The sequence below is a fragment of the Schistocerca nitens genome, chromosome 5, assembly GCF_023898315.1.
Source record: "Schistocerca nitens isolate TAMUIC-IGC-003100 chromosome 5, iqSchNite1.1, whole genome shotgun sequence".
NCBI classification, from domain to species: Eukaryota; Metazoa; Arthropoda; class Insecta; order Orthoptera; family Acrididae; genus Schistocerca; species Schistocerca nitens.
In genome coordinates, this window is record NC_064618.1 from 765,385,260 (window position 1) to 765,410,373 (window position 25,114).

Genomic DNA, 25,114 nt, shown 5'->3' on the forward strand with positions numbered 1-25,114 from the left:
TAACCACTAGCAATTGTTATTTAGTATTTATCGTTTCTGGAAGGTTCTTGGAATATTTTTTTGTGTGTGTTCTGAAATATTCAATGTTTGTGGAAATACCAGCATTCTGGAATAATTGATGTTTGTATAGCTGCACTAGAGCTCATTTCTATTCTGGCTGTATGTTAGTGTTTGCAATAAATTTGCTTTCAGTGCTAAATGTTTCACTGACAACACCTTTGGACCTGGATTTCATTGTGGTTACGGTGTGTCATTATTTGATAAAGACACCAAGAACTTCTAAACATCTACATCACCATGGCTCCAATTACACAACATAAAAACTGTTGCCTACACAGACAGGAACTGTAATACAAACACACGTAATTCCTAAGCTCCACATATTCAGGAGAGCAATGGATTCCAGGCCAGCAGTAAATCAGTTGCATATCAAGCAACCATCAGTGTTTTCTAAACATGCTGGTCAGGACCCAATGAAATGACTGAAAGGATTCAACTGAGTCATCAAATACAACAGGTGGGATGATATTATGTGTTTGGCAAATATGTGATTTTGATGGATGGCACTACCTCGCAGTTGTTCAATAGCAACAAAAAGAAGCTCAATAACTGGGACAAATACCAGGCCAAGCTGAAGAAAATGTTTGGCAACAATCAGCAGCAAGTGGAACAACAACTGAATTACAGGAAGCAACATCGTGTGGAAATAACAGTTGTACATAAAGAAAGTTTGGGCTCTGTGCAACGAGGGACCCAAAATATACCAGAATAGAACAACTGCATGTGCAAACTTTGTAGCTACGCAGAAGTCACTAGGTGTTGTTAGTTTGGAGTCTCCCACATCACTCAGTAAGCCGGCATCAGTCGGAGTTTAGTGATTTGTTCACGATAAATTAGTGATTTGTTTGTGGTGCTATGTTGTTTGCATTACTATTTCAACCCTTCGGTGATTAGTGACTTAGCCATCAAGAAGGAGCAAAGAGTCTGTGTGAAATTTTGTTTTCTGTTAGGGAACACTGCAGCCAAGACTATTTGGATGCTTCGACCAGCCTTTAATGATGATGCTTAGCAGAAATCAGAGGTCTACGGGAAGGATCACTGACCAAATTTCTGAGGAAACAAAAGTGTTATGTAGCATGGTCCAGCAAATTTTAACTCAAGATTTACACACGAGACGGGTGTCTGCAAAATTCGTTCCTCACTTGCTCACAGATGACCAAAGAGAAAACTGTGAGAATGTTTGCCGCAACTTTAAGAGCAAAATGTGGAACGGTCCAGAGCAGAAGCAAGCATCAAGCCAGTGGAAAACTCAAAACATCACAATGACCCAAGAAATAACACCAAGTGCGATGCAATTTGAAAACAATGTTGATTTGGTATTTTTTATGTCGTGGCATTGTCCACAAGGAGTTCCTTCCTCCAGGACAAAGAGTGAACAAACACTTTTATCTGGATATGTTACAAGGATTATGAGAGAGAGTGCGACAAAAACAGCCAGAACTGTGGAGAAATAGGAACTGCTTGTTCCACCACTAGAAAGCTCCAGCCCACACAGTTCTGATGATCCGACGGTTCATGGCAAAAAACAGCATGGTGCCCGTGCCTCATCCAACCTACTCACCTGATCTGTCTCCGTCTGACTGTTTTGTTTTGTTTTCTTTCCACAGATGAAGGAAACACTGAAAGGAAAGTGATTCAGTGATGTGAAAGAAAACACACTAACAGCTTTGAGCAGTATCTTGCCTCACAAATTCCAGAACTGTTCTGAGCAGTTGCAAAAGCATTGGACAAGTGCATTGATGCACATGGACTGTAATTTGATGGGCACTAAAGTACTGTGAATGTAGAGTTCATTAAAAATGCAAAATAACAGAAATTATTGTTATATTTGCCCCCCCCCCCTCATACATCATGAATCCAAATATGACAGAAGGCAACTAAATATCATACACATGAAATGAGTCGCAGATGAAATGTACAAAGCTCGTCTGTAAAAGATGTCACAATGACAGACAAATTCATCAAATAGAGCCAACGAACTGAGGAAAAGCTACAATAAAAGTGTCTCAAGAAAGAGGTATTACTGACTGCTGATTGTTGTTCCTATGGCAACTGTGAGAGACCACCATGATCTCACAGTCATAAATGTCAGCCCAAGTACACAACAGCTACCAGCCATGACTATCAACCCCAGCACCACTAATCAAATAAGCCATGAAGAATGGTCTCATGAAACCTTGATCTACGCCGCAACTGTCGCACGACAACCCAGCATCTACATAATGCCAGTACAAACCGATTCATCCACCAAGGACAATGCCCCACAGAAGAACATATGTATGGAGGACAGGGAACAATACATTCATACACTTTCGCTGTACACACATTGTATGCTACTTTACAGAGAGATGATGATTATTCAACAACTATTGCACTGCAAGACATCAACCATCAAAAAAGCACTATTCTCACCTGTCAACTGCAGATGATTTTAGTCCTGTGGGATGAAGCCTCTCGCTATACCCACGACACGTTCACTGCCCAACATTCTGTAGCCTTTCCCCGTCACGTACACATGTACCAGCCACTTCACAAACTTCACAAAAACTGAGACGACCACCTGAGGAGGAGGCCACCACAGATGTCAACCCTCCATGGATGACAATCAAAAAATTCTCAGGAAATCTCACTGAAATCTTCATCAATAGCCAATCTATCCTGGCTAGTTGACTCAGGGGCTTCCTTTCCTATAATGTTGGATGCTTATTGTTGTCAGCTAAAGAAGACTCTGGTCCACGATACAAAAGTGATTGTACTGAAAGTCACAAATGGGAAATACATCCAATCAACAATATCAGTAAAGAATATCAACACTAGAATGCAGCCCATCAAATTTGCCATTTTAGCAAAATATACTCAATAATATTGTTATCGAATGGGACTTCTTGCAGGCATCATAAACAGTCACAGGCTGTGGAAAGTCAGAGCTTCAGACTGATGAAACTATCCAACAAGCACACATAACAAGGACTGCCTGGGCAGTTGTTTGTTGTTGAAGACATTGTTATCCCATTATCGTCAATGAGACAAGTTCCAGTTGTCAACAAGATCCTCAGTTAAACTGAGAAGCTTTTGTCAATTGTAAAATGCTACTCAGCCTCACAAAAGAAATCTACATGCCAGTGAGTCATAAGCATTGTAGGTGATCACGGAGAATTTAGGATCACTAATTGTCATGAGCAGCCACAACCCATTCCTAACTAACAATAGTGGGGATCAGCCACCAATTAGCCACTGCTCCTATAGTGTGTCACTGGCTGAGCAATGGATAACCCGAGACGAGATGAAAAAGATGCTGCAAGAGGACATCCTTGAACCTTCAGAGGCCTTGGTCCCCTCCTGTGATCCTTGTGTAAAAGAAGAATGGCACATGACATTTCTACACTGGCTACCAATGACTGAACATCACTGGGCATTGATGAAACCCTTAGACTGCTTGAAAGTAGCAAAGTATTTCTGAACTATGGACATGCAGACAGGCTGCAAATTGAGGTAGATGAGGCACATAGGAGGTGACTGCCTTCCTCTATGAATTTAAGGTTATGCCATTTAGGCCAAGCAATGCCATAGCCACCTACAAATATATGATGGACAATCTGCTTTGACATCTTAAATGGATGATGTGTAGCTGCCACCTGGATAACATGGTCATTTTTGTGAAGACATTTGAAGAAAAGCTATGCCACCTGATAAACATGTTGAAGTGTGTTCAGACTGCAGGTCTCTGCCTGAAGGCAAAAATGTGCCTCTTCACTGTGCAAGAAATTCAAACTTGGGCATGTACTGAATGAAAATTGAATTCATTATAGTCCAGAGAAAATAAGAACAGTTACAGATTTTCTTGGAATATGTTCACACTACGGCGATTCATACAGGACTGCTGTACCAAGGCATGTCCCTTGCAGAGTGATGCCAAATTTTCGATGCCAGAAAGATCTTTCTCTGTCCTTAAGAATGTGCTAACATCATCTCCTGTCCTAGCACTGTACAACAAGAATGACACGACAGAACTTCACACCAACACTAGAAATCATGGGATGGTGCAATTCTCAAGCAATTTCAGTAAAGTGCTGAAAAGGTGATAGGTTATGCTTCCGGAGTACTCTTCAAGTCCAAGATGAACTATCCAGTTGCAGTTGTTTGGAACATCAACAATTTCTTGCCATATTTATTTGCAAACCATTCACCACTGTGATGGATCACCATTTTCTATGCTGGGTGACTAGCCTGATGGATCTGTCAGGTCAATTTGTGAGGTGGGCATTGAGATTTCAGGAGTAAGACTTCATGGCGGAATACAGCAGCACGAATGAAATCTCAGTTATTGCTGCATTAAATGACATTGTTGCTGAACAGGGCAATATCCAGCACTACTGAAAACCATAGAAGCCTTGAGAAAGGGGAAACTGAGCAAAGGAGAATTGATAAAAAGAGCGTTGAATAAGTAGTGGTTTGATCCAAGGGGGCAGAAATGGTTACTCGTCATCCCAGCTTATCTACTGTGAACCTGAAACTAGTCATAAAGGATGAAAGATAAACAGATGCAGGAAAAACAACTGTAGCTAATTCAAAAACAAATATTTTATTGGCTGTGGACCCACTAGTAAAATTCTCCTTAGAAAGCTGCTACTCACCATATTGCAGAGATGCTGAGTCACAAAGAGACTGTCAAAAACGTGCACACACACACACACACACACACACACACACACACACACACACAACTCACCCATGACTGCAGTCTCAGGCAATTGAAACCACACTGCGAGCAGCAGCACCAGTCATGCTGTTACATACCATGCTGGATTTTCCATTGTTTGATCTCTATAGAAAGTAATAGAGAGATCATGACCTCTGCTTTCTGTTACAATGTGACTAACCAGGCAACAGGAATGTCTTGAATAACATAACATTTTGCTTTTCGTTATAGAACTGCATGAAATACACAGCCAAAGGCCTTGTCAATGTCACAGAATAAAACTTTTGAGGACAAATTGAGGTCAGAGATTTATCTATAATTTGAGGTAAAATGCATATCTCCACATCAGTATTACTCTTTAATGTAATACTGCTTATTGAACTTAATTCTGGCAATACAGGTGCATTACAGGATGACTGTCTAACACTGTGTTTTACTTTGCAAAACATGTGAAAAGATACATTTGGAAATAATTTCCAGTTATTTGAATACATTTCACGTGGCAGTCAATCATGACAAGATGTGAATCAAAAAGCATGGTAACATAGAACTGATCAAGAAAATGACTAGAGTATTCAGCTGCCTCCAATATTAATGTTTTGCAATGGAATGATACTGGTAAACTCATTTTACTACTGTGAAATGGTACTCAATTTCATGAAAAATGTTTCACATACCTGTATTGACGTAAAACAAATGCAAACTCTGACTGTGAAATGAAACATGTAAATTTACAAATTTTCTTTATTTATAGGTTTGTACATCCAGTAAAAAAAGTTCATTTATGAACACAATGGATATCAAGTACTTTACAAGTTCTGTACAAACTGTCTTTTCATACAAAATTTTCCTTCTTGTCTGAAGAAATAAGCAACTTTTACCCAACATCCGCAATGTGGATAGTCAGTCACATGCATTGTGCACGGACATGATTCCTGTTCTTTGTCTCTTGTCTTAGTCATGGACATAACTAAACCTAAATCCTTCTGCAAGAATTCTCTTAACAGCATTTCAAACATTGGTGAAAAAGCTTGTTCACCAACTAGTATTAAGTTATGGTGAGAAAGCGAATATTCACATTCCTGAAAATCCTGGAAGCCATAAACGTGGCACAATTTGGGTGCCTGTAAACAACCTTACATGCACCTCATATGTCGAACAACTACTGAAGCCTCACAATTATCGTGACAGTGACACACTTTAGTTTCCACCAGTTTTCTATTTTGTCTATGCACAAGGGTATCACCTGTCAGAAGAAAATGTAAAATGAGCACCATATACAGCAGGAGTTATAAGAACAGGATAATCCTGCACCAGTTTCACTAATCTTCTTGTTCTTCTTCTTGCCTCTTCTTCTTCTTTTTCTTCTTCTTCTCACTGCTTTCTAGCTGATCACTTGTAGTGGCAGGAATGTCTTCCACAGGTTCCTCAAACTCCAAACCCTCTGCAGATTCTTCAAAGCTCACAGATTTCTTTTTCTTCTTCTTTTTTTTCTCCTCACTCTGTGATTCTCCCTGTGGTGTGCTTACTTCTTCCTCTACACTGACCTCAAGAATAAGTGATTTCTTCTTCTTTTTCTTCTTTCCCGATTCTGTAAAAATAAAGTGTTACTTTTATTTATTTTTTAATACAGAGGAAGTTGTAATTAATGACAATGAAGCACTCCTTTGCTGCCCTTGGCATGTTCTGAATGACTTACATCCTCATTGCATGTTCTGCCATACTTTATCACGCCACACAAACTAATGTAAGTCAAATACAGAAACACACACACACACACACACACATGCACAAACAAACATATTGTTGTTCTGATAAACATCAAGGTCGTTCTCTCTCTCTGAACTAACAGGTAACTTTTATAATGTATTAAATTTATTGAATATTTCACAGGGTGCTGCCAAAGTTGCCTACGTATAGTGCACAAAAATGTTAGTAAGTTATTGTTCCATAGGTGGATGAAGTGCCCTTGCACATATATCTTCTGTATATACCCAAATCCAAGCCAATCTTTTTTTCTGATTTACATGGTACAAATATGCACCTGTGGCTTATAGTCAGGGGAAAAGCCTAATGAAATTTTGAAAAAAGCCACCAGAAGATGCTATAAGTAGTTATATTTTGTCAAATAACTTGTGATACCCTTTGTTTTAGTCTACAATAATGAAGCGTGTTCACTACACCTCAAAGATGAAAAGAGAAGCGATTTCGCTCACTGAGAAAACTTCAAATCGTGCCATGGGTCAGTGGTAAGGAAAATGGATGAGAGTAACGTGAGACTATGGAGACAGCAAAAGGAAATACTTTTAGCTTCTTCCAGCAATAGAAAAACATTTTCTGAGCCAAAACTTGGCTACTATTACACATCAGAAGTAGTGCTGAATGATTTTTCTTAGGAGCAGCGACAGAAGTGCTTACCTGTGTGTGCAGAAATTACCAAGTTAAAGCACATGAAGCTGCTCAACAGCAAAAAATCACAAAGTTCAAAGGAAGCTGCAATTGGGTTTCCCATTTCACGAAACACTGGGGATTTTCTATGTGTAGATGCACTTCAATTGCAGTTAAGTGGCCAGAAAACTACAAGGAAAAACTCATTGGATTTTAGCATTTCATAATCAGATGGTGCAATGTAAATAATTATCTTCTTGGTCAGACAGGTAATGCGGACCAAATTTTGGTGTATTTTGATATGCCAACAAATTACACAGTAGAAGCAAAAGGGTACAAAGATATGAAGACACTGTCCACAAGTGGTGGAAAGTAGAGTATGTCTGTCATGCTTGCATGTACAGCTGATGGCCATAAACTGTCACCATTAATTGTTTTTAAATGCAAGACATTACCCAAGTCCAAGGTATTTCCAAAAAACACTACTTGTACATGCTGAGGACATCTTTTTGTTCTGTTACATGTCATAAATTTGTATACTTGTTTGCCACATTAATAGAGGTTTCTCCATATCACAGATCTATTTGGTCTATCATAACCCTGTGTGAGCCTCTTCCCCCAGCAAAAATAAAGCAATGCCACCTAGACAGTGAAAGAGGTTGATGTCCTTAAGGGTCTTTATACTAGCATTTCACAGACCATATAAGACAGCATGAAAAATCCCAACTGTTTTTGGGTACGCGGTGTGGCTAGACTTGCTTACAGCCCACCTGCGTATAGTTCCTAATTATGGGCACTTGTGTTCTAGGCAGCCCTGTCCTAACTTGTTTGATGAACAACAACTGAGAGACACAGGAGACGAACCAGGAGGAATATTTCTCAAAGCGATGACAATACTTATAGTCCACACTTTGTACAGTTCACTTGTGCTAGAAATCATTCTGTGTAGATAAATTATATTGTTTAGATTGTTAAAAAGTAATCTAATAAAGTACCATGTCTAACCTCTACCAGAGATGATACAAATCGGTGTCTTGAATACATAGATTGCTTGTCACCAAATTTATTACTACAAATAAGTGATGCTCCCCACAAAATTTCTGAAAGGTGAGGCCACTTTATAGTTCATCCATATGATGAGCAATATTTCTTTTGATTTTCATGTACGGCTTGAAATGAGGGAAAATTTTACTTTTTTCCCCCAGGTCTCATTTCCGGGGTGCGGCTTGCATTCAAGGTCGGCTTACATTTGGGCAAATATAGTACACAAACACTGCAAACATGCCCCTGTTGCAGGAAATTATCAACTACTCATGTATCGTGGATCAGTGCACGAAGCACAGAAAGAGTTTTAGCATTCACATTAGTTTTTGAGCAGTAGCTCTTTTCCTCGGAACAGTAGATATACTCTCTCTCTCTCTCTCTCTCTCTCTCTCTCTCTCTCTCATGAGCATGACGAGACTTGACACAAGTTTTGCCATGGCCAGTGAAGTGTGTGTTGGGTGAATGTGTAGTTGTGTGTGAGAATGTATGTACTATTGCTAGAAAAAGTGCTAGTGCTCGAAAGCTTGTGTGAATGGTTGTGTTTCCTTAATTTTATGTACTACTTCTATAATCAATAACTATCATGACAAAACACTGCTCGGGTATTACAAGTATCATTTGGAAAATTTAAAAGATGTGTCCATTAGCATTTATGGTTCATTAAGGCAGATCTGCCAATTTTCTCATCTCAGAAAAATAGTGAAATCACGACTTAAGAAGATGTGTCCATTAGCATTTATGGTTCATTAAGGCAGATCTGCCAATTTTCTCATCTCAGAAAAATAGTGAAATCACGACTTAAGAAGGTTCCAATGACTAGATGAAATGTGGCAAAAAACAGATGCAGATAAAACTTTCTACATCTACTAGGGTGAAAAATAAGTGACAGATATTCCAATATTTTACTCTGTAAAACTGCTACCACCTACAAGTTTTCAGTTGGTACTAAATGATAAACTCACTTATTGAGATTCCTGTGAAGTTTTTGCCAAAAACCAAATTTCCTTTCTTTACATTGTCAATGGCAACCACAGTCCTTTCTGTATAATTAAAAAGCTAAGCTAACTTATATTCCATAAACATTCAAACACGTGTACGCACACAAGTTAGGATGTTACTGCGTGTGATGTGCAAAAGCTAGTGTTAACTGTCTTCTATTGTGTGTTCCTGTGTGCCATATGCCAGTCCTCTACAGGTAAGTTGTTGGCTTTCCCTTATTTTACATTTTTTCCTTCCAGGAATTTCTATTATTGTTATTAATTATTTTTATTATCTGTACCATCTGAATTAATAATTAACTTCCTCTCTTGGGTACATTTCACTGCCAATCCATCAGCCCCACCAAATTAATTCTAGAATTTAAGCTACAAACGAACTTCACAATCAGGTATTGAAGACAACATGACATTGACTTGTGTCATGTTATCTCCTACCAATGGCATGATTAGGATGTGGTATGGGGCAGCATGTGGTCACCACACTACTTTTTCAGCGATTGTCATGTTTCCAACACGGTACTCCTCATTCAAAATGTTCCTCAAATGGTATGGCAACACTGGAAGAACTGCAATCAATTCAAGCCATCCCACACAGAAAAGATGCCTAACAGCACTAAGAACTGGATCTGGAACATTTGCATGGCAGTCATGAGACACTGACCATTTAACTACAGAGGAAGACTAAATTTATGTCTACATTAGTATCTGCTTTAATCAAATAGCTGGATGATTTTTTAATGCAAAATGAGAACAACAAAATTAGATTATTCTCTGGCAAACTTTAGATATAACATCAGAAATGTTGGAAGCAAATAGAATTTGTAGAGGAGAATAACACATTTGTCCTTAATATATCTAATATACTCTTCCAAAAGGAGGAGGTGGGGAGGGGATAAGGGACCAACTGAACCTAAAAATTACATTTTTGGAAACAAATTGTACAGGATGTGGATGTCCAAGTTCACTTCCAAATTTCAAGTGTCCATGACTAGTAAGAAATAATGTAAAAACATATACAAAGTTAGAAAGAAACAAACACAGCAGGTAGGAAATTACAAATGTAGATTATAATTATTTTGGAGGAGTGAGGTGCAACATACCAAACCAAACAATGTTCTAAACTAGAGATTATATAGATAGACAAAAGGGGCAATTACTTAACAAGGGTACTTATGCAAGCAGAAAAAGATGTTTGGGTACGAAGAAGAAGAAGAAGAAGAAGAAGAAGAAGAAGAAGCAGAAAAAGAAAATATCAAATGGAACAGAGCAACTATTAACAAGAAGCTTCAAGCAAATAATCACAACTGCATTACAGAATACACTGAGTTACAGAGAAGTTTGTGTAAACGCCTTTGAGAGGATTTAAGAAACAACTGATATTAACAGTTTGACGAAAACAAGATACATACTTATTTAGGATATACATCACACTTCTTCAATTAAGAGGGTGGATGGCACAATTATTAACAGCAGATACAATATTATAAGTGTCCAAAGATTTCTTTAAATTATGTTTGTAGGACAGGCCCAAGTCACAATCAATAATGAAGTACTATAGGCAAAGTAAGACATAATCTTAACTACCTGCTGTTTTATCCTTACAGAAGTGACTTAAGAAGCATACTTCTTAATGTGTATTTTTAAAGGTATACTTGTAAAAATATTTTTAAGAGATTAATTTTTTGGAAGATGTGCATATACTACAACACACAGAAATTTGTCTACTGCAAGAATGACATGTCTATACAGATACCCATACAAGTGGTGATTCAAATTTAAATTTCTATTTTCTACAACAATTTCAATGCATATTGCAACAAATGCAGTTATTTTTGATGGTTTGATAATAATATGGTAACAGAATTAAACTGTTTTTTTTTGTGAGGTAAATTCGAACCACTGACTTGCTTAATTAGAAATGCTACATTATCTTTGGATGCACCTGACCACATATGTTACAAAATACTGTTAAACAACCATCATCATCTCTGACATCAGCAATGTAATCAGCCAACCACTTTGAACATAAGTTATCATAATGTAAGGATTAAGTGATCCTTCGATGAGCTAGAGTACACACGCATGCACACACACACACACACACACACACACACACACACACACACACGCACGCGCGCACGCACGCACGCACACACACACACACACACACACACACAGTGTTCTCCTTTAATCCCTAAGTATTTACACTCTACAAGAATTTTCTTACACATTTATCATAATGTAAACTGAATATGTTATTTTATGTCAATTTAAGATTCCATACTGTACCACTTTGTAAATTCCATAGTTTCTCACAATGCTCTTGTTACACTGAATGAAACCGGTCAATAAAAAGATACTGATGGTGACTTATGGTTGTACCTACAAACTTAATTTCAACAGTCACTGTTTCCCTGGCAGGAATGCCTGCTCTTACTAGATTTCTTTAAATGTTTGCATACGTCAAGAGAAAAATAATGTGTAACAGATGGAATAATGAAGGTCTTTCTCTGATTCAGAGGTAACAAAAGACCAAGATGACAATCTAATGGAAGGTGAATAGAGGCTATGTGCTTGGCAGAAGACTGAAATGCACGCAGAAGACTGTACGAGGCTGGAGGATATTCAAAGACAAGAGACGAAGGCTACAGGCATTTATAAAAGAATAGATCTTCATTCTTGAACACAGAAAATTCTGCAATGTGTCTACATTCTTATTGTGCAATTACTATCTCTACAAAAATGACATGGAATTCTTTCACTGACCTGCTGGTGTGACACTCTCCTCTTGCTCTTGTTCCCGACCTTGTGCATGTTCAGCGTCATGTTCCTTACTCTTCCTCTTTTTCTTCTTGATTTCTGGTGTTTCAGTTACTTCTGGTGCCTCAGCTGCAATGAAGTGTGTTGAGTTACTTTCATCTTAACTGCTAAAGTTAGGAATCACAGAGACCAGTGGCACAACTCCACTGCATATTCAATTATCAGAATACCAAAATAAAAGTATGTAGAACACATAATAGCTTGTTTGCAAGGAATAATATAGTATCATCAAAATTATACTGTAAACATGTTGAGCTCACTAGCTTTCAACAGCTGGTGTGCAGGACCCCTGTCAGTGGAAAAGCCTCGAATATAGAAGTTTGAAAGTGAATCAAATCAGATACCAGCAGATATTGAAACTACATTCCATGTTGTGCATTGCACTGTGTACAGTTAAAGCTTCCGTGTATTTCTCACATATGTTGAACACACAAGTTTTTTAAAAAAAGTATGGTGGGGGGGGGGGGGGGGGGAAGAGGAGTGAAAGAGGAGACCAGTAGAGAAAGTGGAAAAGACTGTGGGTGTGTTGGCAGAATTAAAGGCTGTATAGTGTTGGCCTGTGAGCAGAGATGGGGATCGGTAAGTGGAGGACAGGGCGTAAGTGAAGGTTGAGGCCAGAGAGTTACAAGAATGTAGGAAATATTGCAGGGAGAATTACCACCTGCCCAATTTAGAAAAACTGGTAGCGGTAGGGAGGATCCAGATGGTGCAGGCCTGGTTGGTTGGATGGTTGGTTTAAAGGCAGGAGAAGGGACCAAACTACAAGGTCATCGGTCCCTTGTTTCTAATAAAACAATTCACAAGTGTGAGAATAAAACGGACAAAACATATAACACAAAACGGAAAGAAAGGAAAAGCCACAAGAATGAAGGGAAGGCAAAAAACATTAAAAGGAACAAAAGAGGACAAGAAAACAACAGAGAGACACTAGAAACAGAAGAGAGTAAAACATGGAAGTTGATTACAGCGGCTGGCCAACCACGAGAATAAAAAGGGAAAGCCAGCCACTCCACAACACATTAAAACCTCCACCCTAAAAGCACTAGGTTGGAGGACACAGAGGGACAAAGGACATATGCTAAAACCTACATAGAAGTATAAAACCCACTCTCATGGATAAAACGTAAAACTAAAGCTGCTGTGGAGACACTGTCGCCCAACAACGAAGGCAGGGTGCTGGGAAAGTTAAAAGTCTGCCGCAGAGTGGCTAAAAGTGGGCAGTCCAGCAAGAGGTGGACAACTGTCATTTGGGAGCCACAGCAACACTGAGGTGGGTCCTCGCGACGGAGTAGGTAACCATGTGTTAGCCACATATGGCCAAAGCGGAGCCAGCACAGGACAACTGATCCCTGCAAGAGGCCTGCTTCGAAGACTTCCACACATTCATAGTCTCCTTAATGACACACAATTTGTTGGGCGTGCTGTTATGCCATTCCGTCTCCCAAAGCCAGAAAACACTGCGGTGTAAGATAGAATGCAGGTCAGCTTCGGAGATGTCTATCTCCAGAAGCGGTTTCCGCGTCTCCTGTTTGGCCAGCCTGTCGGCAAGTTTGTTTACAGGGATTCCAACGTGTCCTGGGGTCCACACAAACACCACGGAATGGTGGGACTTTTCCATGGCATAGATGGACTCCTGAAGTGACGCTACCAGAGGGTGGCGAGGGTAGCACTGGTCAATAGCTTGTAGGCTGCTCAATTAGTCAGTACACAGGAGAAATGACTCGCCAGGGCATGAGTGGATGTACTCAAGAGCTCTGCAGTGAAAACACTGCAGCCAACTGGCAAGGAATGCTGCTCAATATGTTCTCCATGAACATGTGCGAAGCCTACGTGGCCATCAGCCATTGAGCCGTCGGTGTAAACCACTTCAGGGCCCCGGAACACGTCAAGAATCGGGAGAAAGTGACAGCGGAGAGCAGCGGGGTTAACGGAGTCCTTAGGGCCATGCTAAAAGTCCAGACAAAGCTGCAGCCGAGACATACACCATGAAGGCGTACGTGAACGGACTGCAAGTAGAGGTGGTAAAGGGAAGGACTCCAGTTCGAAGAGAAAGGACCACACGCGAACCACAATTGTTATCCGCTATCTGGAGCGCCGATGCGGGAGATGGACTGCCGCGGACAGGGAAAAGGAGACGGTCATTCAGACGTTCAGGGGAATTATGAATGTGTGATACATAACTGGTGAGCAGTTGCACACATCTGATCTGCAGTGGAGGGACACCAGCCTCCACCAGTACGCTGGTCACTGGACTTGTCCTAAAAGTTCCTGTCGCTAATCGTACCCCACGGTGGTGCACAGGGTCGAGTAAATGCAATGCTGAAGGCGCTGCTGAACCATAAACCACACTCCCATAGTCTATTTGGGATTGGACAAGGACTCTGTAGAGCTGCAGCAGTGTAGAGCAATCTGCACCCCAATTGGTGTTGCTCAGGCGACGGAGGGCATTGAGGTGCTGCCAGCACCTCTGCTTAAGCTGACAAAGATGAGGGGGCCAAGTCAATCGAGTGTCAAAAACCATTCCTAGGAACTGATATGTCTCCACTACAGTGAGTGGATCATCATTAAGGTAAAGTGCGGGTTCCGGATGAACAGTACGATGCCGACAGAAGTACGTGACACATGACTTTGCACCTGAAAACTGGAAGCCGTGGGCTAGAGCCCATGACTGCGCCTGTTGGATGGCTCCCTGGAGGCAACGCTCAGCAAGAACAGTACTAGAGCAGCAGCACGAAATGCAGAAGTCGTTTGCATACAGAGACGATGAGACGGTGGGCCCGACAGCTGCTGCTAGGCGTTACTGGCCACTAAATATAGAGACACTCAATACAGAGCCCTGCGGGATTCCATTCCTCTGGATATGGATGAAACTATGGTAGTCACCAACTTGGACACGGAAAGTACGGAGCGACAGGAAGTTATGGATAAAAATCGGGAGTGGTTCCCAGAGACCCCACTCATACAATGTGGCAAAGATATGATGTCGCCAAGTCGTATCATATGCTTTACGTACATCAAAAAAGAGGGCAATCAGGTGTTGCTGTCTGCAAAAGGCTGTTCAGATGGAAGACTCGATGGACATAAGATTATCAGTGGTAGAGTGACCCTGGCACAAGCTGCCCTGACATGGAGCCAGCAAGCCACGTGACTCTAGGACCCAACCCAACTGCTGACATAACATGCGTTCCAGCAGCTTACAAAGAACGTTGGTGAGGCTGATGAGCCGATAGCTATCCACATCAAGTGGGTTTTTACTGGGTTTGAGCACCAGAATGATGGTGCTCTCCCACCACTGCGACAGAAAGATGCCATCGCACTAGATCCGGTTGAAGATGACAAGATGGGACTTGCAGTCAGATGAGAGATCTTTAATCCTCTGGCTGTGGATGCGATCATGCCCAGGAGTGGTGTCGGGGCAATGTACAAGGGCACTGAGGAGCTCCCACTCTGTAAATGGGGCATTATAGGATTCACTGCGGCGTGTAGTGAATGAGAGGGCATTCCGTTCCAGCCACCGTTTGAGTGTGCAAAAGGCTGGGGGGTAATTCTCCGATGCAGAGACTTGAGCAAAGTGCTTGGCAATCGCGTTTGTGTCGGTACATAACTCACCCTTTATGGTAACACCGGGGACAGCTGTTGGGGCCTGGTACCCAAAAAGACGTTTGATCTTTACCCAGACTTGGGAAGGTGACGTGTGGCACCCAATGGTGGAGACGTATCTCTCCCAACACTCCTTCTTCCGTTGTTTGATAAGGTAGCAAACATGAGCAAGGAGCTGTTTAAAGGCTATGAGGTGCTCCAGGGAAGGGTGCCACTTATGCCGCTATAGAGCTCGCCAACGCTCCTTAGTTGCTTCAGCGACTTCTGGTGACCACCAAGGGACTGCCTTATGCCTTGGGCACTCTAAAGAGTGAGGGATCGCGTTTTTGGCCGCAGAAACAATTGTGCTAGTTCCCCAGTCCACCTTGTTCAAAGCCCATCTGGGCAGGTGTCCGTGCGCCTAACACTGGGGCAGTGACAGGAAGATGGGGAAGTGGTCACTACCACATAGGTCGTTAAGTGCTCTCCAGTGGATAGATGGGAGAAGTCCTGGGCTGCAAATTGATAAATCAATGGCCGAGTAACAACCATTAGCCACACTGAAATGTGTGGCGGCCCCAGTATTTAAGAGGCAGAGGTTGAATTGCGACAGTAAAGTTTCGACATCTCTGCCTCAGCCAGTAAGCATGGTACCACCCCACAAGGGGTTATGGGCGTTAAAATCACCCAGAAGTACGAAAGGTTTAGGGAGTTGATCAATCAGTGCAGCTAATACATTCAGGAGTACTGCACCATCTGGAGGAAGATATACATTGCAGACAGTTACTTCTTGTGTCGTCCTTATTCTGACAGCCACAGCTTCAAGAGGGGTTTGAAAGGGCACATGTTCACTATGGACCGAGTTTAGGACACTAGCAGGTGTAAAGCTTAACAGTTGTCGTGGTTCAGCCAGGCGGTGGAAAAAACCACCGCAATTCCACTGGAGGATAACATCGTGAGACTGGGAAGGCATGGAACATTCAATGAGGCAGCTTATACCTCAGAGTCACCTGCTGCCACCGATTTATTGCCTGAACGGTCTGTATCCATTGAGTCTGAGGGTCTGGCTGTCTGCTCCTGGTAGCTGAATGGTCAGCATGACGGATTGTCAATCCTCTGGGTCTGAGTTCAATTCCCGGCTGGGTTGGGGAATTTTCTCCGTCCAGGGACTGGGTGTTGTGCTGTCCTCATCATCATCCTATCACCCTCATAGACTGCAGGTCGCCGAAATGGCATCAAACTGAAAGACTGGCATCCGGCGAACAGCCTGCCCGATGGGGGGCCCTAGCCATATGATTAAAAAAAAAATGAGGGTCTGGCAAGATCTAGGTCCTCAGCGGACGACAAAATCTCCACCCCAACCTCAGCCAGAGCCTGTAGGTAGCGGTCGTGTGGGTGACACCACAATTTCCTTGGTCTTAGGTGTTTTCTGTTTGGATTTCTCTTGCTGCTCTTTGGGTTTCCCTGGTAGGGAGGACTTCACTGGCTCAGTCTCTGGGACTGAGGGTGAGTGTGAAGCCCTACGACCAGCTTCTTTTGGGCTCTTCAGCCACGGACATCCCCGATGGTTGGGGGGGGGGGGGGGTGTTGCTCCCGAAGTAGGTGCTGCAGGAGCAACAGGGAGGGAAATGCCCCCACCATCAAGGGGGCAAGTGTAGTCTTCCAGCTCTGAGAGGTAACCTGCGCTGGCGGAGCTGATGGTGCCAGAAGTGTTGTAGCAGGGGGGTGATGGTGGTGGTGGGGGGGGGGGGGGAGTGGTAAGATGATGTCATACACACAGTATGCAGGCATTCAAATTTTCTCTTAGCCTCAGTGTAGGTCAGTCTGTCCAGGGTCTTGTACTCCATGGTTTTCCTTTCTTTCTGGAGAATCCTGCAGTCAGGCGAGCAAGGTAAATGGTGCTCTCCGCAACTGACACAGATGGGAGGCGGGACACATGGAGTATTGGGATGTGATGGGCATCCCCAATCTCGGCATGTGACGCTGGAAGTACAGCGGGAAGACATATGGCTGAACTTCCAGCACTTAAAGCACCGCATCGGGGGAGGGGTATAGGGCTTTATATCACACCGGCAGACCATCACCTTGACCATCTCAGGCAATGTATCACCCCCAAAGGCCAAGATAAAGGCACAGGTGGCAACCTGATTACCCTTCGGACCCTGGTGGACACGCCGGACAAAATGTACACCTTGTCACTCTAAATTGGCGTGCAGCTCATCATCGGACTGCAAAAGAAGGTCTCTGAGAAATATGATAACCTGGACCATATTTAGGCTCTTATGGGGTGTGATGGTTACAGAAACATCCCCCAGCTTGTCACAGGCGAGTAGTGCCCGTGACTGGGCAGAAGATGCTGTTTGGATCAAGACTGACCCAGACCTCATTTTGGACAAGCCCTCCACCTCCCCAAACTTGTACTCTAAATGCTCAACAAAAAACTGAAGCTTCATCGTCATGAAAGATTCCCCATCAGCTCTTGAACATTCAAGGTACTGGGGCGAATAAGATCCACTGCCATCCTTAGCCTAACGTTCCTCCCATGGTGTGGCCACGGAGGGGAACGATTTGGGGTCGTACTTCTGTGGGTTGAATTGAGCTCGTGATCGCTTAGAGACTACTGGTGTTTCACCACCAGCAAGAGATGATGGACTACGCTTCATCACATGTCATCTGCCCTGATGCCACCCACTCCGACCAGGGGGCCCTCCCCACGGGCACCACCCAGCCGCAGTAAAGGCCACCTGGCAGGATGGCCATTGCCGGGAGTCCCGATGCCCCAAGGGGATGGGCATCTACCCCTTGGCATACATGGGGAGTTAATGGCGCAGCCATCAGCAGAGCGATACCTGTGTGGTCAGGGGGCTACAACCAACAGGGTACATGGCGGCCCCATCGCAACGGACTGGCTACCATGCTGTATATCCATGGTCATCGCCGAAGCAGAAATCAACACTGCATAGTGCATGGTGGAACATGCACCCAGGAAGGTGTCCTCGCCCAAGAGATGGAGAATAGCGATGATGGGAAAGTGGGCTAAAGATCTCAATGCACGGTGGACACAATGCACCTTGTAAGGCGCCCTTCGCCAACTGGCTCGCTCTTCGGGAAAATTTTGAACAATAGAGGTCAAACCCTACAGGGGAACATCACATAAAGGCTGAAACGTGTGAAACTCCTTTTAGTCACCTCTTATGACAGGCAGGAATACCTCAGGCCTATTCTAATCCCCGGACCTGCAGAGGGGGGGGGGGGGGGGGGGTGCAGACCTGGAAGCAGTCAATGATGCAAAGTACATTGTATAGAGCAGCGCGTTCAGTGACTTGGTAGTCCAGTTGTCTCTACACCACCAGTTTGTCAATGGCCATTCATGCGGGCAAACAGCTGGGTTGCCATGAGAGGTAGTCGAACCCTGGCAGAGAATGTCGTTCAGTTGCTCCAGTGCTGGGTGATATTGAGTCACAAAAAAAGTGCTCCTGTATGGCCAAACAGTGGGTATATGGGTGGTGGTAGGTGATTGGAGAGAGAAAACACGTGATATCTGTTTCTGCACAAGGTTGGGAGGGTAATTTGGGTCTGTGAAGACCTCAGTGAGACCCTGGCTGTATTTGGGAGAGGGACGTCACTAAAGAGACGATGACCAGGAGTGGCTAGGTTGTATGGAAGGGAGTTTTTGGTATGAAATGGGTGGCAGCTGATGAAGTGGATGTATTGCTGGTTGTTGGTACGTTTGGTATAGGCAGAGGTACTGACGTAGCCATCTTTGAATTGAAGGTCAACATCGAAGAATGTGGTTTGATGGGTTGAGGAAGGCCAGGGGAGGTGAATAGGAGAGAAAGTGTCGAGGAATGTGGATAGGGTGTCCTCACCCCTGGTCCAGATCACGTGGTTGTTATCAATGAACTGGAACCAGGTGATGGGTTTCAGGTTCTGGATGGCTAGGAAATATTCCTCTAAATGGCCCACGAATAGGTTGGCATAGGATGGTGCCATGCGGGTGCCTATTTGCTGTACTACAGATTTGTTTGTAGATGGTGGCGTCTAGGGCATTGGGGATGTTAGGGTAGATGAAGGTGGCAACAACAATGACTAGCAGGGCTTTGGAGAGCTGGAGGAGGAAAGGGCTGTCGTCTTATATAGGATGGTAGATTATGGGTAACAATGCTGAAGGTGTAGGTCCACGAAAGCAGAGGTTCTCTCCATGGGAGCACAGTAACCAGCCACATTGAGGCTTCCTGGATGGTTGGGTTTATGGTCTTTATAAAGCATCTAGAAGATAGGATGTGGGGAGTGATAAAGGTGAGGAGAGGCTCTTGCATGGGCCTAAGAATTTGAGGAGGGATTGTAAAGCCTGATGGAGTTGGTATTGTTTGCACAACCTTTTTCCTTACTTTAGACAGGCAGCACTTTCTTCATGACAAACTGGTATTCAAAACTAAATTTGAAGTATTCTTTACTGAAAGTAAAGTCACTTGCCTCTGAAGATTCTTTTCTAGACTGGTAGATGCCTGGCTGGCAGTACACTAAAACTTTGTAATGTGACAGAGACCATAGACAATGCACAAAGGTATTTTTTAAGGTTAGGTTAAGCTCTTGAGACCCTGAGAAGAAATCCTGCATTATACAAAGCAATTATTACAACAGACCAAACATCAAATGCAAAGAGTGAGAAACTTAGGTGTTACCTGCCAGAGCATTTGCGATAAAGTATGAGAGTTCAGATGTCTCGTAGAAAGCAGTCAGCCTCACATCGTTCTTAGAAACTTTAAGCAGAGACTAGGAAAATTTTCGATAACATGAGGAATTAATATTCGAAAGGTAGGTTGGGTTCCCTGGGAGAATGGTGGTTTATAGTGACAATCAGAAACATTAACAAGTCCAAAATGAATTTAAATGCAAACTAATATGGACTAAAGTGACAGTGGTTGATGGACTCAGAGTAATAATCAGATGTAGATTCAAAAGTATTGGTCATAGAGTCATTCAAAGATAGCCTACACTCAACAGCACGAAAATACCCCTAGCATATAGTGGTAGAAGCAGTAGGTAGTGGCTTCAACCTTCCCAGTGTGGACTGTGAAAACTATACCTGTGGATCAGCAGCAGGGACAAACAGTCTTGCCAAGTAAGTCACCAGTGAGAGACAGCTTGGTGACCATGAAGCTTTTACAATAACAACAGTCACCAAAGGCAGAAAGGTCATCAAGAAAGCTGGAAGAGTATCTTTGTTCAAGATGACAGTCATGTGCAACTCATTTGAAGAACCAACTAAGAACAAACCAAGATCTAGATGAATGAATACCAAGTAAGGTAATAAAAATGCAAAGACCCACATTTGAAGAATGCTGTGAAAACAGAGACACACTGTTTATAGAAGAGACTGCAAGGAAACTGATAGGGAAAGCTTAGTAGTAACTTGAGCATTTGTGAGCAGAATGATGCATGAACCTTACAATGATTTTCACAGTTATATGATAACAGATGCTCAGGATATAAACAGGGCTGCACATTTAAAACACATGTTCCTGCCACAAGAGTGGAGCTTAAGTTCAGTTCCCCATAGGTAGGTATGTGGCAGGGTGCAATGACACTGGACATGGGGTAGAATTCTCTAGTACCAAGATATGTCATGTTCACATGCATGGAACAAAAGAGGGGTCATTGTCAGAGCGCCTGCTAAAATAAAATATGTCTATGCAAAAATCTTGGATATTTAGTGCTATATGATCAGGAGTATACAAGATGACTTTGACATAATTTCTATTTGGTATGATGAATGGCAGCTTGCTCTAAATTTCAAAAAAAAGGAAGTTAATGTGGACGAATAGGAAAATGGATCTTATAATGTGTACTGCTCGACAAGTATTTAGGGGAATACCAAGAAGCAAATAAGATAATCAGGTGAAGTCGGTATTAGGGATGGTGAATTGGAGACTTACAATTTCCTGGAAGAGTTCTGGAAAAGCACCTGTAAAGGAAATTGCATACAAGACATGAGTGTGACCAATTCAAGTGCATTGTTCCAACATTAGGAGTCCTTATGAAGTAGGCACGACAGAAGAGACTGAATGGATTCAAAGACATGCTGCTGAATCTTCAAGGGTGGATAATCAATATAAAAATGTTACAGAGATGTTCAAGGAACTTAAATGGGAATCATTAGAAGAAAGACAACATAGTTCTCAAAAAACACTTTTGGGTAAATTTTGAGAACCTGTAGTTTAGGAAGTTGTGTAATCATCCTGTTGCCATCACTGTGTATCTCATACAGAGACCACAAGAGGAAGATAAGGGAGACTACAATAGATACAGGGAAACAGTCATGCGAGTCCAGTATGTTAACCACTATGCCACATCACTCAGTAATGAATGAACGAACGAAATTACATATGCAAAAATTATAATTTATGCAATTTTGACAAGTATTTCTTGTCTGCTTGTGTCTGTATATGTGTGGATGGATATGTGTGTGTGTGCGCGAGTGTATACCTGTCCTTTTTTCCCCCTAAGGTAAGTCTTTCCGCTCCCGGGATTGGAATGACTCCTTACCCTCTCCCTTAAAACCCACATCCTTTCGTCTTTCCCTCTCCTTCCCCTCTTTCCTGATGAGGCAACAGTTTGTTGCGAAAGCTTGAATTTTGTGTGTGTGTTTGTGTTTGTTTGTGTGTCTATCGACCTGCCAGCGCTTTCGTTCGGTAAGTCACATCATCTTTGTTTTTAGATATATTTTTCCCACGTGGAATGTTTCCCTCTATATATATATATATATATATATATATATATATATATATATATATATATATATATATATATATATGAATGAAGGTTGATTTGGGGGAGGGGACCAAACAGCGAGGTCATTGGTCCCATTGGATTAGGGAAAGAAGTTGGTCGTGGCCTTTCAAAGGAACCATCCCAGCATTTTCCTGAAGCAATTTAAGAAAATCATGGGAAACCTAAATCAGGATGGTCGGATGCGTGTTTGAACCATTGTCCTCTCGAATGCGAGTCCAGTATGTTAACCACTATGCCACATCGCTCAGTAATGAATGAACGAACGAAATTACATATGCAAAAATTATAATTTATGCAATTTTGACAAGTATTTCTTTAACCAAATGTTTTCACTTTGATTTTTACTGTATTCCTGAACCAGCCAATAGAAGACCCATACGATTCAGCAGTTTAGAAGATCAGATGTAACAAACATACAACTAAACCAACTTACTTGGAAGTTCCAGGTCCTCTTCAGCACCTTCCACTTCTTGTTTAATTTTCTTCTTCTTCTTTTTCTTTTCCACTGAGCCACCACCTATAAAAAGATCACAGTACTATAAAAAATGTGAATGTGTAGAAAGGAAAGAATAGTCAATAACAAAACTGCTGGAATCTTTACCCTGACAATCTGATTGTTTTTAACCTTGGAAACACTGGTACCTCTTCAACCTCGAGATACTGGGCAATATGAGTTCTAGTGGGAAAGGAAGAGAGAGGAAGTATTCAATTTCTTCTTTAAAATGCCATACACACACACTACATCTTACATCTTTCCCCATGACGGACCTTTGAAATTTACCTTTCTTACAGTTCTTTTACAAAAGTCTACTTTTTTTAAAGACTTTTTTTTTTTGCCTGCATGAATACAGCATTTGGCTGTGTTCAACTGCCAAACCACAGATCAAAAAAGGCCTTGGTTTCAATTCTTGGTTGCTCCCAGAATTTTTTCTTGTCACTCCTTTCACCTATGGCAGTGACTTCTTAATGTCAAAAATGACAAGTTGCCTTGTAACTGGCTCAACAAGTCAGTTAGGCGGGCAAGGGCATATCATCTCCAATAGGACTATTCTTTTTAAAAAAAAACTGGTGTTCAAACCACCCTTCAAGTTAAACTCAGCTTTACTTTGCTTGTGAATACAAATCTTTGTTACTTACCCATTTCTACCGGTAATTCAGTATCCTCTGGTTCAGTCTTCACTTTCTTCTTTGGAGGTAAGGGAGTCCCACCTGCAACATTTTCTTCAAGCTCTTCTTGTTCATGCTTAACCTTCACCTTCTTCTCACCTTGGGAACACAAATTTTTTGTTTATATCAGCTCCAAATGAAGATAACAAATGTCTCCTATTAGCTAGCAAAAAGTTAGTGATGTTTGGATGGAGTAAACACCAGTCACAAACTATGATAGTGAGATTTAAATGCGAGTCCAGTATGTTAATCACTGTGACACATCGCTCAGTAATGAATGAACAAACGAAATTACATATGCAAAAATTATAATTTATGCAATTTTGACAAGTATTTCTTTGACCAAATGTTTTCACTTTGATTTGTACTGTATTCCTGAACCAGCCAATAAAAGACCAATTATTATTTACATTTTGATGAATTTGCATGTTCAATGATTATCCTTTCATTTGTCCATGACAAAACTTATACAAAGCTAAACAAAAAACAAGACTACCAGATAGCATGCCAAATTTAGGTACGAGATCCAAAGGCCAATTGTTATGGGAAAACATAAATGAGGTTAACTGCAATACCAACTTCCACCTGACACTTTCAAAGTATTACAGTTACCAGCTGCTATACCGCCAATTGGAGAGCTAGTCAGTCAGTAGCATTAACAGACACTGAGTAAGATTTGTCTTTTTGATGAAAACTGTTCCAGTGGTCTCCCTCTGTCTCTGATAATGGAGAAATTCTCCGTTTGTAGAGCCACACGAAAACAATTGCACCCATGGCCAAAAGTCTGTTTTATTCATCTGATTACACTAACTGAGCCTTGGCTCAGTAGTATTATGATAAGGGGTTCAGGTTACCATGCTTCCATTTCTGGAAAATAAACTAAGAATATGTTTCAGACCAGGTGGAATCATTAAAACACTCAAAGAAATTTTATTTATCCTTATCAGGCCTACATCCCATAGCTCCTGAGAATTCCAAGAATTAGTGATTTAAATGCCTTGTAAATATACTCAGGGAGGAAAACCCCTTTTAACTGGGGCAGCATGAAGAGGTGTAAGGCCTGCATTCACATCAATTACCTTCCTTGCAAGTGGGCTTAAAACTGTAGTTCTTTCTATATTTTTTTAACTTCAGAAAGACAATGAAAAGTCACAAAATTAATATTTTGTTATTTTAAATGAAATAAATTATTTCTCTGCTTTCCTTGCTTCCATGATGAATACCATCTGAAACCCTGCAATAGCTTACGATGACCAGATGAAAATCTTATTCTTCTAGGAGGAAGAGACAGACTAACAATACATGTGTAACACTTTTGGTTGCTTTTTCACCTTCAGAATCCATGAAAAAGGAGGATATATTTTAAATACATATAAAGTCTTCACCAGAGACCAAACATGAGTGGCCCACACCCATAGGCATGTAAGCTGATTACATTTTTCCATTTTGAAAATAAAATCAGTTTTCTTTAAAATAATAGATACATAAATTTGGTTTTACAACGATTCTCATTCTCCTTATGTAAATTTTAACCACATACCCCACCCCCAGCTTATCAAGGTAG

The 25,114-nt window shown here is 41.8% G+C and overlaps 1 protein-coding gene across 1 annotated transcript in view; it reads right to left on the bottom strand.

The window, feature by feature from the left end:
- Positions 1-5,489: 5,489 nt before the first annotated feature.
- Positions 5,490-25,114, bottom strand: part of LOC126259869 (nucleolar protein 58) — a 72,593-nt gene continuing 52,968 nt past the window's right edge. Inside the window, exons 9-12 of the mRNA XM_049956927.1 lie at positions 23,521-23,649; positions 22,817-22,900; positions 11,956-12,078; positions 5,490-6,350 (exon numbers count right to left, since the gene is read on the bottom strand). Of these exons, the coding sequence (XP_049812884.1) occupies positions 6,082-6,350; positions 11,956-12,078; positions 22,817-22,900; positions 23,521-23,649 (605 nt within the window). The 3' untranslated portion in view covers positions 5,490-6,081. The remainder of the gene's footprint in view (positions 6,351-11,955; positions 12,079-22,816; positions 22,901-23,520; positions 23,650-25,114) is intronic.